This window comes from Micromys minutus (genome assembly GCF_963924665.1).
Source record: "Micromys minutus genome assembly, chromosome: 7".
Taxonomy (NCBI): Eukaryota; Metazoa; Chordata; class Mammalia; order Rodentia; family Muridae; genus Micromys; species Micromys minutus.
Window position 1 is genome coordinate 7,788,318 of NC_137976.1, and position 15,753 is coordinate 7,804,070.

The window sequence follows — 15,753 nt, forward strand, 5'->3', positions numbered from 1 at the left end:
AATGAACCTAACAAATGAGCGTTTTTGGGCAGAAGCTCTCTTATAAACCTACCCACAGGCCCAAATACAACAAATCACAGAGGAAGAAAGTGTTTCTGCATGCTTCTTGCTTTTCTGTTGAGCTCTTATTTCAGTCTTCTGTCAGCTTGGTTGGACTGTGGTTTATACTTCTATCTCCTGGGTTCCCAGACTTTCATACTTAGACCAAAATAACCATTGGCTTCCTTGGATGTCCAAGGTACATAAAGCAGATTATGGGACAACTTTGTCATAATATGTGATTATACAGGAACTACCTGAGATTTATTTCTTCATAATTACAGTATAAAACTTAAACTTCCTTCCATTCCTTTTAGTAGCCCTGTTTAATACAAGATTAAGACAGACAAGAAACCCTGAATATATTTTGAGATGCATTTGTTATGTACAAGTAAGTGAAATATTTTTTTGAAAAGAAATGTAAACTCTGAGGTAAGAAAAGCAATATAAAGACATGATTTGATACTGGTCCAGCCTCCATCTCTGCCCGGAGCCACAGGCAGAACAGGCACACTGTAATCAGGCCTGGCAGCTGGCCCCCAGAGAACTATTCACCCAGAGGAGACACAGGAGCCCTCTCCCTACTGAGCCCAGGGGTGAGCCCATACTCTCTCTCCACTGACCATCTGGGGAGAGACCTCCAGCAACTCTCAGGACACAGGTATCATGCTACTTCTTGGGTCTGTGCCCTTCAGGCTTCCATCAGTCTTTCTTAGAAGGAAGAACAAAATATTCATGGGAGGAAATAAAGGGACAAATAGAGGAGCAGATATTGGAGAAGAGATCATCCAGAGTCTGCTTCACCTTGGGATACACCCCCATATGTTTCCAATAAACCCAAGCATTATTGGTGATGCCATGTAGTGCTTACTGGCAGGAATCTGATATGGATGCCTCCTCAAAGGCTCTGCCAGAGCCATACTGATACAGAGAAGGATGCTAACAGCTAACTATCGTACTGAACGTGGGGACCCCAATGAAGGAACTAGAGAAAGGACTGAAAGAGCTGAAAGTGTCTGCAACCTCATTGGAAGAACAAAATTATTAACTTACCAAATCCACCACAGCTCCCAGGGACTAAAACCAACCAATGAGTTCACATGGAGAGACCCATGGCTCCAGATGCATATGCAGTAGAGGATGGCATTCTCAGGCATCAATGAGAGGAGAGGACAGGAGAGGACTTTTGTCCAGCAGAGGCCCATTTTCCCACTGTAGGGAAATGTCAAGGCTTTGAGGTGGGAGAAGAAGGTTGGGAGAGGGAGCACTTTCATGGAGGCAATGGGAAGGGGGGATGGGATTGGTGGAAGGGGGATAACATCTGAAATATAAATACAGAGAATATACAATAAAAATGGGGGGAGTGCGACATGATTCTTGACTCCACAGTGACTTTGTGAGAAGTCATGTCTCTGTTTCTTTAAACAGTAAAGGTGGGCATGGTGGAGCCGTCTGCAGTCTCCCAAGCTAGAAGTCATCTTGGTTTACATAGTGAGTTCTAGGTCAGCCAGGACTATGTGTTGAGACTGTTTGAAGCAGAAAAGCAAAACAAATATGCAATTATTTTGTTTTTAAAATAATTTTTATGGCTTTTTTTTTCATGTTGGCATCCATGAAAGAAGGAGATCACTTTTCAATGTGACTCTCTGCTCAAATGTGTGAGGTGACCAGGTGATGGCATCTGCTCTCTAGAGCAGTCCCTGCGCAAGGACTCAGTACTCATCCAGAGTGTTTGCCTGAGAAATGGAGAGACCCTAATCTTTGAGCGCCTGGACCTTCGTCTTCTCGGCCTCCGGTCTGGTCTGCTTTTCTACCCTCTCTTCAATAGACACCCACTGAAGGGGCGTGTCACTCTCCTTTCCCAAGTCTATTTCTCCTAGTGGGACCACATTTTCTCCTCTGACCACAAAAACCCCTCGGGGAATATCACCGTACATTTTGCCCACATGAATTTGCTCCACAGTCTGATTGAGCACTAAGTTAGCAAACTGATCAATATTTCTTTTTTAAAAAAAAAGAACAAAAACCTGTAAGTGTCCTTCCATCTCAAAATAGGACCAAGTGCTTTCTGTCAATCTTCTAGATGACGCTGGTGGTGCCAGGCATATACTTTATTTTCAGCTCTCTCTAGGCTTCCCTGGGCACCCTCGAGGGTGCTCAGTCCAGGGGTCAGCAGGAGGAAGATGGGAAACCACAGCTCACCTGCACCTCAAACTTAAACCCTGAATTTAGATTCTTTAAATTCATGTTTGTTTGGATACTTTTTGGACGTGTAGCTTAAAGGAGGGAAAAGGTTAGCCATTATTTGATTTCATCAACTGAAGCACCGACTGATCATTGTCATAGAAGAGTAATTCTGAAGCCAGATGTTGCTATATAATATCTGGCTACAGCTGTAAAATGCTAGCAACATAGCTTTGGAAACAATAAATAAATACTTCATCTCACACTGGTCTCTCTGGGTCTCAATCCAGGCAACCTGCCAACATGGATGAATTTCTTTTCCACAATAAACATAATTGCTAAAGTTCTAATGGATCACAAGTCATAAATTAAGTTTATTTGAGTGTTGTTTACTGCATGAGCCTTCCACATGTATGTTCCTGCAATAGAGATAACTTATATGGATGAATGGGCTTTATTTAATAATGATTATATATGGTTAGAGATGGGAGGGAGAACAAAGTCCCCAGAAGTGAGGGATGGGAAAAGACTTATTTTCATGTGTGTCCTGTTTATCACTCTAGGCTGAGCTTGGTCACTTCCCTAAAATGTTATCTGAAGAATGGGTCAGTACATGATATAAGCCAACATGAAACACATGTAAGACCTTCATAGAGGCGAATCCTGTGACCTCAGATGTAAAACTTTGATAGTTGAGTATGAAATGGCAGGACTGCAGGAAGAGACCTCAGAGGGAAATTTTACCATAACGGGAAGATCACGAAACCAGTTATGACTAGATCTCGCACAATTTCAAATTCTGTCAATGACTAGCCCTGCTCTATGGGACGGCTTGACATTTCAGAGATTCTGTTCTTTCACTGTAAAGGGGATAAAATGGTGCCTAATGTAGGAGATGGTTGTGACAGCATAGTGATAAAGTGCCAATTAAATGCTTAGTGGAGTGTTTAACATGTGGCGAGTGTGCAATATAAGCCAGGTATCATTTGACACTTCATTTGCTCTTTGGCTCCTGGGGCTCAACCTCAGTTTATGATTGACTGTGCTGCACTGAAAGCACAGGGTGAGGAGCAGTGGAGGCTTTCTGTTGTGTGAGGAAGGAGTGAAGCGGTGGTGCACCTTACTGCTCCGGGAGAGTCCACATGCTATATAGTCCACAACACTCTCTGTAAGTCAAAGGATCGCTTTCTTCCTAAGCAGAAACTGGCGCGACCTCCACATCAGTGTGTCAGAGTCACCAAAGCATAGGAATCGTAACTCTACGATTAGCTGCTTAAAGTCAACTATACTGAATATCAGGACCATATGTTTGCCTTCAGATCAATGTGCCAATAGCCACACACAACCACGTATTAACACCTGAGTACTTAGTATTTAGCAAACATCCCCTAATTGTCTTATTTTTAATAACTGAATGAAAGAATGACTATTTTATTAGTCTATTCTTCAGGTAAGATGAAGGCTAACATGATTACAGTTGTCAGATGTGTGTAGTAAGTACACAACAGAGTTAATTCACACACATTGCCTTTCAAAGTATAAATTATATCACATTGTGAGGGATCAGAGACATTTCAAGTATAAAGGACATCTATGATGTATAGAAGGTCAATAAGACGAATTTGTCAAAAATTATCACTATGATTAATCACTGGGAAGATCTAGAGATGAATTCAGAGTACTAAGTATGATTATATCATATGTGCCTCGCACTTTATATAAATAAAGGTTATTTTTGTAAACTTTGTCACTGGACCTCAGGAAGGAATCCTGAAAGGAGGACTTGTTCCCACACGATGGAGAATCTTCTTATACCTTTCCTTGAGAACAGCGTCTTACTCTGCCTCCTGGAAACATTCAGGAGTCCCGTTCATACCCACAGCCTTCAGTTCCCTCACCTAAAATGTTTCCAGCTTTTCTGCATATGAAATAGTTAACTAAAGAGTATTGTTCACAAACACCCAACTTTGAGCCGCTCCATTAAACCTTCTGAAGTCATCATATCTCTGAGGTAACTAAGAGCGGTGAAATCTAAGTTCTCGTGTTTTTTTTTTTCTCTGATACTGATGAGAGATAAATTGCACTATAGGCTGACAGGTATAGGTACAGTAAACGTACAGAACTAAATTAAAACCAAACCAGTCTGTTCTTGCAGAATTGCAAGCAATTTGCTTGTCATTTTAATAAAACTTTCCCAAGCTTTGTGGAAGCAGACTCTCTAATGAGATTCAGAGAGATAGTTGTTCCTGGGAGCTCAAGGCAAGTCAATGCTGTTGCCTCTGTACATAAGAACAGAGAAACATTGAGGGTAAATAGCAGGAACTCTGAAGCCAATTTCCATTCTTCCAGTGCTAGTTATGGCACTGCTTCCAATATGGGGTCAATGATCCTGCAGGAGGTCAATACCTGCTAATTGACGGAGATAATGAGAGAAGACTGAAAATCAAAGGCAAGCTGGTAACAGCATCCTGAGAGTACACCAAGTCATCACCATTCATAGATACTCACTTCCTCCTTCCTTATGCTGACTATGCATTGAGATACCTGGATGGGAACCTCCCTTTACAAATACGAAAGGAGCGATCACAGGCTCACTGGTGGTTTTTGTTGTTTTGTCTTGTTTTGTGGACTATAAAAGTGTATAGTTCTTACACTCAATCCTTTTGGATTTATTTAATAAGGTCTGCTGACATCCTCTGAGCAAAGTGCATTTCCTAGACCTCGTATTTTACTAAACTATAGGATAGAGGAAAATAATTATAATTATTTGCTCAAATGATATTTATAAGGCTAAGTTACATTACACTTAGGAAACGGTTAATTTTATACTAAGACTCAGTTAAGGTTGGCCATGTTTGTAAGAGTAGCTATCAGGTGCTTCTGTTGGAGAGCAGTATATCTTCTTGACAAAATAGAAATGGGCATCAAGGTGCTTTCTATTTTTCAAGCCTATTTGTTGGGAAGGATGTGTACAGTGTGTCTGCTCCTGGTTTCCCAAGTCCCCAGGGCTGTTGCTGATGGCAGCTCGGTCCCCAGGAGTCTGGTTTAATTTCCTGCAGTAGCGATCAGAGCATTGATCTTGAGACTAGTCCTCAGGGGCTTCTAATATGAGGCCAGTGCTCTGGGACCCTGAGGCTGTAAATGGAATGCTAGGCAATCAAAAAACAATATTCTGCACTGAGGGCCATTGAACTTCCCTGGGAGAACAAACACCACCCCAATGCTATATTTCACCCTGATAGATGTGCAGCCAGGATTAAGTGTTTTCACGTTCTTCCTCTGGATGTTGAATGATATGCCTATGGCCTATGCAGCCACAACAAAGATCGCTGGATTATTTTAATGTGGCATCAGTGTTATCCACAGTTAAAGTTTTGCAGAATCAGACAGTTGCTTCTATTTTCAGAGGTCTTCAGTGGGTATCACTGTAGATGTTGAACAGAGACACCTGCCAACATTAATTGACACACTCAACTCCATTCAGCTCATTGCCAGCAGAGTCAGGGCTAGAACCCAAGTCATATGACTACCATTCCATTGTTCCCTTGGCTGTGCCTCACAATGTCATTCATATGAAGTTAATTTAAAAATGTATTAACCATAGAAATATTTAATGAGACCTACATATATTAACACCTCTATAGGATTTATAAAATAATCTTTGTTCAATCATAAATGTGAATTAACTTGTTAATATACATATTTTCGGTCACAGGATTTTAAATATCCCTTAATGTAAGTTGGAATATTGTTCTTATAAATTTAACATTTGTTGTGTGGCTAAGAAGGCCATCCTCTCTTTGTTTCAGAGATTCAACAATTTCTACTGATAAGTAGCCATCCTCCCTTGCATCCAAATGCCTGGAATACATTTGTCACCTTCTGGATGTTAACAACACCCACCACTGAAAGTTTCTTGAGGTTACAAAAGAGAAAAGGGGCTAGTCCTCACTTAATGGAGGAACTTTGCTTACAGGCTAAACTAAGGTCATCTTGTCTTTCAATAATCGCTCATCTGAAAAATACATCTGTCATTCCCTCGGGGGTCATTGCCACATTGTGTCATCTCCTCAAAATAGCCCTTGCCTCTGTGTGAGCTTCAGAGGTACCCTCTGCAAAGCCAGCAGCAGTTATGGAAGAGAACCCAGCTCCTGAATGTTTGCCAAGACACCAGAGGGGAATTGCCTGCTGTCAGCCAGCATACAGTGTACCCAGCCTTTGTGAAACCCTCTGTACCAGGCTCTGCACCTGATGTGTCTACAGAATCACGCTCAGCGTTTTCTTCCTAAGTCTTTAGATCTTGGCACTTAGAAACCTGCACTCAAAAGTACTGGGCTTCGAGGACAGATGACAAAAAATGCTCCCAGATCTCACAGTGGTCAGATGTGGAGTGTACATGTGTCTTCTGCTTGGTTGGGAGTTAGGAGCTGCTGACCTCTAGTGGACTGTGTTTGCATGTTGGCACTGGGTTAGCTACACAGCCAGCCACTTTTGCCTTGACATCCATATTGTTTTTTCTATGTCTTTCAATAATCCCTCATAACTGCCATTTCATAAATAAAAAACAGACAAACAGATGTGTCATACACAGGCACACACACACACACACACACATACACACACACACACACACACACACACACACAGAGAGAGAGAGAGAGAGAGAGAGAGAGAGAGAGAGAGAGAGAGAGAGAGCAAGAGAGCACTACAACTCTAATGCTCTTGTGTTTTCAAAAGTGGGGAAGTTGGAGGCATGGAGACAAGATAATCATGGAGCTTGTGGACTACCAGTCTGGCTCCAGGTTCAGTGAGAGACCCTGTTTCAAAGGAACAAGATGGAGAGTGATAGAGTCAAACATCAGCCAAACTTCTCTGGCTTCTGAATGTATACAAGCACAGGTGCGCACACACACACACATACAGATACATTTGTGTGTGCAAGTGCACACACACACTTGTACACAAGTGCACACACACACACCCTCCATGCCACATATACACGTATGGTTGACTTGTTTATTGCTCTGTGTCTTAAGACTGTTAAACAAACCATGGTTCACATCTATTCCCTGTTCCTTTTCTTTCATTACCCTTTAAGCCCTTCAGATGTACTTTCAAGGTGGCATGGCATCAAGTTTCTTTATCTTCTAATGACATTAAATATTATTACTAGTTATCTCTTCAGGAATTCTTCATTGTTACTACAACTATTACATCCCTACTTATATGTCTGGGGTATTAAATACTTGTTAAAAATAGAATAAAAGCAATCACTTCAAATGATGAAAGTGAGTGCCCTCTCATAATTTCAAGAAGCAAACATCAGTCTGTGAGAAAGAAAGGACTTTGGGAACTGTGAAAAGTCACAGATGTTATCCCATTTGTGTGGTAACAAGGCCACTCATCACAGCTTCCCAGATGCTAGCAGTAGACATGAGTCACTCAGTCAGAGGCAGAGATGGCTATTATTCATGGCAGCAGCAGAAGCCACGTTGTTAGCATTTGCTTCTGTTCCATGAGCTCCAGTTCTCCCAGGCCAGGTGCAGCTGCATTCACAATGTCATGTTTTACAGAAGAGAAGCCCTGGCCCATGTATATGATAATAAGCTATTGGTATGTCTGGCGTTTGCTCTAGAGATAAAACACTATTATTCTCATATTTGCTCCATAAGCATGCTTGAAAAGATAATCCTAAACAGAAGGAATTGGTGAGTCTTCACTGGAAACCAGAATGTAACTACCTACTGTTGAACATTTTCCCCCAACATCATCTGATCATTTTCTCAACCCTGCCCTGCTTTGATGAACATGTCCATGATCCAGCCAACTCAGAATGTCTATGATCCAGACTACTCAGAATCTGCCATCCGTAGATTGTACTCAATCCATTCATGGAGTCTCTGTACTCAGTAAAATTACTATAATGAGGACTCCAGTATCATTCCGGAGACAGAGGCTGTCTCTGTTTGCCAAAGGTTCAGCAAAATCACCCACATGATTCCTTTCCTTGAAGTCTCCCAGTATATTTGAGAATAAGCTGATATATTCTCAGTAGACAGGAGGTAATATGATGTGTCATCATCTGATAGTGGCTAATGCCATAATATAGAAGCATGGGGGAAAGAGAAAAAAGAGGAGGGGGTGGAGGAGTGGGAAGAGGAGGGGAGAGGGGAGGAAGTATTGGTTTCTTATCCCAGGTTTTAATCACCTGTTGAGAGCTCTCCCAGCAAACCTCTAGAATTTTCAGTGCTCTTTCCATCCCTTGGACATTTAGCAACATTGTAAACATTAACCTGGGAGAAGGATGAATTGACTCAAAGGTCCTTCCTTGCTGCAGAGCAAGGTTTGTTCCTTTGGGGGCATTATCGGACTCCAGACAAGAGCATCAAGAAACATCTTTGCTGTTTGTGTTAACCTTTCTTTTTCTCAAGCACATAGTACCTCATTATGTAGAAAAAATAGTTGCAAAGTTTCAACATAAGTGCTAGAGACGTTTCCCAAGCTATCTTACTATTCATAAAATATTCAAGGACTGAACAGAGAGATGGATTACCAGTCCTTCTCCATTCTTGACAGGAAGGAGCATCAAGAAAACTATACAAAGCTCTAACAATATTACTAGACCCTGTTTATACCAATGATGAATCATCTACATTTTGATAGTACATGTGCAATGATGAATCTTCTACACTTTCAGATAAACACACGTGCAGAGAAATCTCTTTAATTCTCCCAGAGGAACCTCTACCAAATCCAGACAAATCTTTGTATTAGTAATCTGATGTGGCAAACTGAAAGCTGACTACTAGATTAACACAAAGAAGCCTGCTTACCCTGGACACAGCTTTTCAGCTGTCTTTGCACCTCTTCCTCGAGAATTGGATGTTAATCATCTCATTGATTCCTTATTATTAACAGACAATGAGATGAACAGGGCATACAAATATTGTCTAATGTTAGTCAAAATGAGCACTATTGACTCTAAGGAAATCCCTACAGATTTGACTAGTAATTTTACAAGGTTCCCTGACGCTCTCTTCTAAGACAGCCATGACTTGTCAAAATCCCAGGCATGCCAGGCATTTCTCTGTGTGCCTCTTTAATCCTAGCATCCCTGTGGGATATGTAAGGGCAAAGAAAGGAACCTATCACATAAAGGGGGAACCTGAAGGCTGATTTCCTCAGGCTTTTGGGTTAGCAGTGGTACATATGGAGAACAGATAGCAATAAGAGTACAGTAGGAGACGTTAACGCATGTTCCTAGCACTGGAAAGGTTTAGCCAGATGGAAGTCAATAAGAGCAAATGGATTAAAATCACTAGAGATTCAACTGACACAACAGACACATGCAAACTCTCCATCAGGAAACAGAGTTCTTTAGAAGATAAAGTTCTGAGTTTGAACTAACTGAAGACTCATAACACTAGTTAGAACAAACACTATAGAAAGATCCTTGCCCTTACTAAGGCTTTTCCTACAGTGGGATCATATGACAGTGCAGAAATACAGACATGAATAATATCACATACATGAACCAAAATGTCTCCCTCACAGTAGTTATTCTGAGAATGTTGGTTGTATAAGCCATGTGATGCTAGTTAGCATGTGTTTGGTTTCTCTTATGTAGTTGGACACAGTGAGACATACAAAATGAGGTTAGGAGGGGACACTGTGAGAGAATTGGAGGGACTTGCAGAGAAAAATAGGGGCAGAATGATAAACAGACATGATCTGCATCTATGAAATTCTTACAGTATAACCTTAAAAAACACAAATGCATACTGGGTGAAAGGAGTGGTTATTTGATTGCTCTTGTGTCTTTATGTGTAGAATAAAACATCAGATTGTAAATGTTAACCACCTACATACAGCTCCTATTTCTCAGTTCTCTCTCAGATTAAAAACAGGAAAAAATTAAATAAAAGCCTTTTACATTTAATATAACAACATGTAGGTAAGTTAAAAAAATTAAAAGATCTAATCTAGACAAAAGAACATGGTTCATGGGCTTAATCATGGGAATGGAAAAATTAGATACTTCTATCTTTAGTGTCTTTAATAAATTGTGAGCAGAGGTGTGATTTAAACAGAGCAGGCTTTTATATCATGTGGGACGCATTTGTGTATGTGGAGGAAGAAGAAAGGAAAGTGTGAAACTATCCCATACTTTGTGTAAACTAGAGTTGCTGTATTAAATAGTGCTACAGAACAAGAATCCAGTGAATAGTATACTGTGTGCTCACAAACTGATTCCAGATTCTGACATAGTTCTGGGTAGGGTGTTTGCTCACTGGGCGACAGGCCACACTGTTCAGTGACTTTATACATGACGCAGAGCAAGAGGTGCTTTATCTAGGTCATGCTATGCTTCTTTAAGCCAAGCTAGGGTGACTATTTGCAAAAATATTAGAATACGCAGATGAGAAACAGGATGAAGACTATGAAGTGCTCCTGCTTTCATGCTGCCTATTTTTAAGGCAAGTCAAAGTTCACCAAGGAGCAGCTTTAATAGAAATTTAAGCACAGGCGTTAATGAGGACAGGAGAGGAAGGGAGGGACAGAGATAAAATAGGTGGATTTAGGGAACAGGCAGTGCATGCTCATAACTCATTTAAGTTTCTGAGAACAGGAAGAGTTTCCTCCTGTTTCCAAGTTCTTTATATTCTTAATAAATTAATTTCCCAGGCATATATAAAAATGAGGTTTAAAAAAGTACATGAAAGAGAGATTGTTAAGTAAGTAAATGTTAACTTTTATTTGACAAAGAGAACCAAGGTCATATTTCATGATTGCTAGATGCTCATTAGAAGTATTTATTGCCAATAGACTAAGTTCCCCATAGTGATCATGCCTATTAAATAAGGATGTGGCAAGAATTAAATTAAATAATAAGTGTACAACATATAAAACAGTGTCTGGTATGCAATAATGATGGGAAGGCCACAGTAAGTGGTAGCCACTGCAGGTCCTGTATTGAGAAATAAGATGGGAAATGCTTTGCTTGAAAAGTAGCTGCATTTTGTGTGTGTGTATGTATTTGTTGGGAGGAAGAGCAGTGCATTCAACAGAAGACACAAGGTAGACACAGGCATCTGGGAGCTGACCAATACAGCTTAAAAGGGAAGTTAAAGTGATGTTAAATGATGGTGATTATATATAGTTAAAGACTAGAGAAATCCAGTTTGGCAGGAATGGTCCAAGAAGTAATTATGAAAAAGGAGTTAAATTACTTAGAGTCTAGATCAATAAAATTGCAGTTATTCCCAAGGACAGGATGGGAATGCCAATCGTCTGGCAGAGGACACAGAAAGAGGAAGCGATGTGACTCTAGACATGAACAGGCAAACCAAGAAGCTCTATGAAACTCTTTGGCAGCAGAGTGGGAATGGCCAAGTGCCCAGTTTGTTCTCTGTAGACAACTGGAAGTCATTATTGTTTTGGGTAGAATTTCATAATGTAATTAACTATGGTGGTATATTTCTAAGCACAACATTCAGGTAGAAGAGGAGACAATGGCATTCAGCAAAGACAGTGTAGATGACAGCCTAGTTTACAAACTTAGGAATAGGAGAAATGCATGATCCTGGAGGCCTGAATGTGGAAGAACATCCTCACTCACTTCCCAGTCTACACTTCCCTTTACTCTGAGCATCATTGTCTAAAACAACAGATACTTGTTCGTTCTTTCTTTAAAAGAGAACATGAGCTCCTTATCTACTAACACAAAGACATCTAGCAAGCCAATCTAAATTTCTCTACATGATTGGAATCTTCATGTCAAAAAACCCTGTTGTCAATTTTGTTTGGTGTTTATGTATTTTTCTACTGCGTGAATTGTTTCCTTGTTTTCCAGATTTCTATGCCATGTCTTTCTATCCATAAAACTTGGTACAATATGTCAACTTTAATCAAACACAATGGATTCTCCTTGCCTTCTCTGTACACCACTTTTAGACCTTGGTAAACACTGTTGTGTCTTGTCCACCCTACCGATGAATGGTCTCTGGGATAAGACCAGTTTTCATCTTGTTTCATTGTTTCTCTTATTCTGTGATATATGTCTGAAATAATAACTATTTTCTAAACTAATAAATGTGTGAAATAATCAATGTGTGTCTCTTCTTGGCATACCTTCATGGTTGAATGTGGAGAAGATTGCTCATCCAAGATAGAAATATTCACAATCTTCCCTGTAAATTTGGAGGCATAAGGTCCCTGATTCATTGGATATAAAGCTAATAAAACAATGTGTGCCAATTTGGTGGAGTACATGATTTCTCATTACCACAGACTCTCTGGAATCCAGGATGATAGGAACCTTCCTATCTGTAAGTTATAGGAGCCTGCAGGGAGGCTGCTTGGTACTTCAACCAAATAAACCCTGATAGTAACATAGCATCATGACATGGCATTATCCAGCATACAGAAATAACCTTCAGGACTCTATGTTTTCTCAAAGTCTGCAGACATTTGTGTGCATATTTGTATGTAAAAGTGATACTGACAGTGGCAGGGGAACATAAATTAATTAATTCCCAGATTTATGTATTTGTTAGATATTCATATGTATATATATATGTAAATATATATGTATATATATCCATTTCTGTATGATGCCATTTTAGATTATGGAAATAAAAATGTTTGGAGATGTGAGGAATTATTCATAATTATATCTCATATTTATATTTTTTTCTTGATGTCTATTACTTTAATGTCCTATATTTCAGATACAAATACCTAAAACAGTAATCATTAGCCTTCTGAAATTATATGATGAATTGACAGCAGAGATAGGCATGACCATACCACCAGGTACTTCATGGAGTAAGTACTGACCGTGTTCCAGTCATGTCTAAATCTGTAACACCCTCCCTTAAGAAAAGCACCCATGCATAGAGCGAATACCAAACCCGTGCACATGCATATGCCTCATCTATGGACTCATGACACAGGTGCTGGGCTCTTGGTTACCATAGAGATAAGCACGTGTAAGGAGTGTCTAAACATAAATTTGATAAACATTAACCTGAGTATGGCTGCACCTATTACCAATGCTATTCAGCAGAGGTGTCCAAGGTTGCATAAGAAGACTCCAGCCACTGCCTAAAAAGTATCTGGTGATAAAGTCCTAGAATGAGTTCCTTAATTGCATCAGACATAGACTGTCAAAGAGTGATGGCTCTTACCTCATCTTCTGAACTAAATTTAGCACAGGAGCATAAGACCTCAGAGTCTATACATACGGCTTTATCTTCACACGTATCCCTCCTGGTAAAAGAGACCTGTATTGCTGCAGAGAAACTAATGTGCCAGTTCATATTTTCTACTCTCCTGGGCAGAGGGAGACTTGATAAGTGTGGCCATAACCATTGGACATTAAAATAGGAGAAAGTGCTGTGATTTAAATTGAATTTTTAGCCAAAGGGAATGGTATTGAGATTTGACAGATAATTTAAATTCCTATTAAAATAGCCACTGGAGGTACTGGATATGCCCGTCTGTGGAAACTGCAGTTGTAGGAAAGACTGACCACGCCCATGCATTTAATCCATGTTTGTAGAGACATAGACATGCAAGTTTTTAAATGGACTTTAAAGTACTCAAATCTAACAAACGTTTGCACACATTCTAATGTAATTATTTATGCCAACTAATGCACAGAATCCTGTTTGGAAATTGAGGTCAGATGTAGGAGATAAATATTTCCATCTTCATTATAATACAATTTTTTTTTTTACCCAGAACAATATATTTTAGTGGTCATATGAATAACACTGGAATATGTGATCCTGCTGGATTCATGATAAGTGCCATTTTGTCCCGCCTTATTTATGTTTTTGCCCTTGTTAAACCTGGAGTCGGCCATTTTAATTGAACTACATCTCATTACCTATCTTCCAAACTGTCACAGACAAAGCACAGTCTCAAATGACTGTTTATTCATCTATAGAATTTAACAAAGCAATCACTCCTTTTCTGAATAGATATATTTTCATGGGAAACCATTTTCTCTTCAGATGTTGAAATACAAGAAAACACGGAGGAGTCTTTCCCAAGATGGCCTTTAAATGTCTTTTGATCATAAAAGTTGTAAGATTTTTTTAAAAATCTTCTTTGGCAAACCTCTTGATTTATAGAATATTTTTTGTCCATTTTACAAAGAGAATAGAATTATGTCTCAGCTAGTCGTCTGTAGTTTGCCACTATTCAAAGTAGTTTGCTTCAAATTTCAAAGGCAGTTTCAAGAGACAGTTCTAAGAAAACTATTTGTGCATTTGTGGTTAGAGCTGTAGTGAGTCCACAGCCTTCCAAAGTATCTGCTTGGGTTGGATACCTTTACCAGGGGCCCCATTAAAAGCCAGACACACTGATTTATGGTTACACACCATTGATGGAAGGTATTTCAGGGACCATCCAGTTTTATGGGAGGAAGGAGCGCTACTTCCTGTGTGTGGGATGGTTCAGATGCAGCCTCAGACAACAAGGAAGATGAGTCTGCAGACAGAACTAGCAGTCTCTGAGGATATATAAAGGGACAAGAGGAATGAGTGTCAGACTCACACCCGACGTGCTCCTCACTGCTCTTAGACCACCGCCACTCTCTCCAGTTCACCATGGCTAGCCGTACCAACTGCTCGGGCAACTGCAGCTCTGGATCGCCCAGAAATTCCTGCCATATCCCAGCCAACTCCTCCGTTGCCCTCTGCTCTACAAACATGGGCTGCGGAGAGGTCTTCTGCATCCCCGGCAGCTGTCAAGATCACACGTGGTTCGTGAACAACTGCTCAGAGACCTTCGCAGAGCCTCTCAGTGGCCAGCCACCCAACGGTGAAGCCCGTGGCCTTGAAAACTCTTGCTGCTCTTCGGCGTACTGTGTGTCCAGACCCTGCCACGGATCTGGCTATCTTCCTGCGTCTTCTTTCATCTCTGGCTCTTGTGTCCCAGCATCCTACAGGCCCGTGAGCTTTGTATCTAGCAGTTGCCGGCCAGTGAGTCCTTTCATGAACAACTGCCCTCCTGTAAGCTGTGTGTCTGGTGGATACCGCCCACTCCCTTGTGTATCCAATAGCTGCCGACCCCTGGGCATTGTCACTTATGGATGCAGGCCTTCAGGTTGTATGACCTATGGCCCTCAGACCATTCACATTGTGTCAAACAGTGTGAGACCTCTGCAGCCTGTCTGTGGTGGTTGCCAACCGGCAGTCCCTGTGTTTGGCACTTGCCGTCCATCTTGCTCTGCACAAGGCCAGTAGACTCCTTGTTTTAGTGAACAGCAATGATGAAGATCCAGGATTTAAAAAAAAAAAAAAAAAAAATGCAGCTCTCTGGATGTTTGCTTCTTTCTGAGTAGCAATTGCTTTTCCTTGTTTGTACTGTGTCTCTGTTAATGCAAATTGTTCCTCTCACACTGTGACTTGCTTTTATCTTTTTTTTTTTTTTTTTTTTTTTTTGTGGTAAAATCGCGGTCCCTATTGCTGCTATGGTTGCTTAGGCAGGAGGACTATCTACCTGATGTGATCCACCCTG

The 15,753-nt window shown here is 40.6% G+C and overlaps 1 protein-coding gene and 1 pseudogene across 2 annotated transcripts; one reads left to right on the forward strand and one right to left on the reverse strand.

Annotated features, from left to right (window-relative positions):
• Positions 1-1,751: 1,751 nt before the first annotated feature.
• LOC308422789 (U6 snRNA-associated Sm-like protein LSm1) lies at positions 1,752-2,145 on the reverse strand (annotated as a pseudogene). The gene has a single exon. The product of its transcript is annotated as a U6 snRNA-associated Sm-like protein LSm1 (transcript).
• Positions 2,146-14,840: 12,695 nt separating this feature from the next.
• KRTAP26-1 (keratin associated protein 26-1) lies at positions 14,841-15,479 on the forward strand (the record flags this gene model as incomplete). The annotated part of the gene is made up of 1 exon (XM_080919221.1): positions 14,841-15,479. The coding sequence occupies one exon, from the start codon at positions 14,841-14,843 to the stop codon at positions 15,477-15,479; it is 639 nt and encodes a 212-aa protein (XP_080775347.1).
• Between the last annotated feature and the right edge of the window lie 274 nt (positions 15,480-15,753).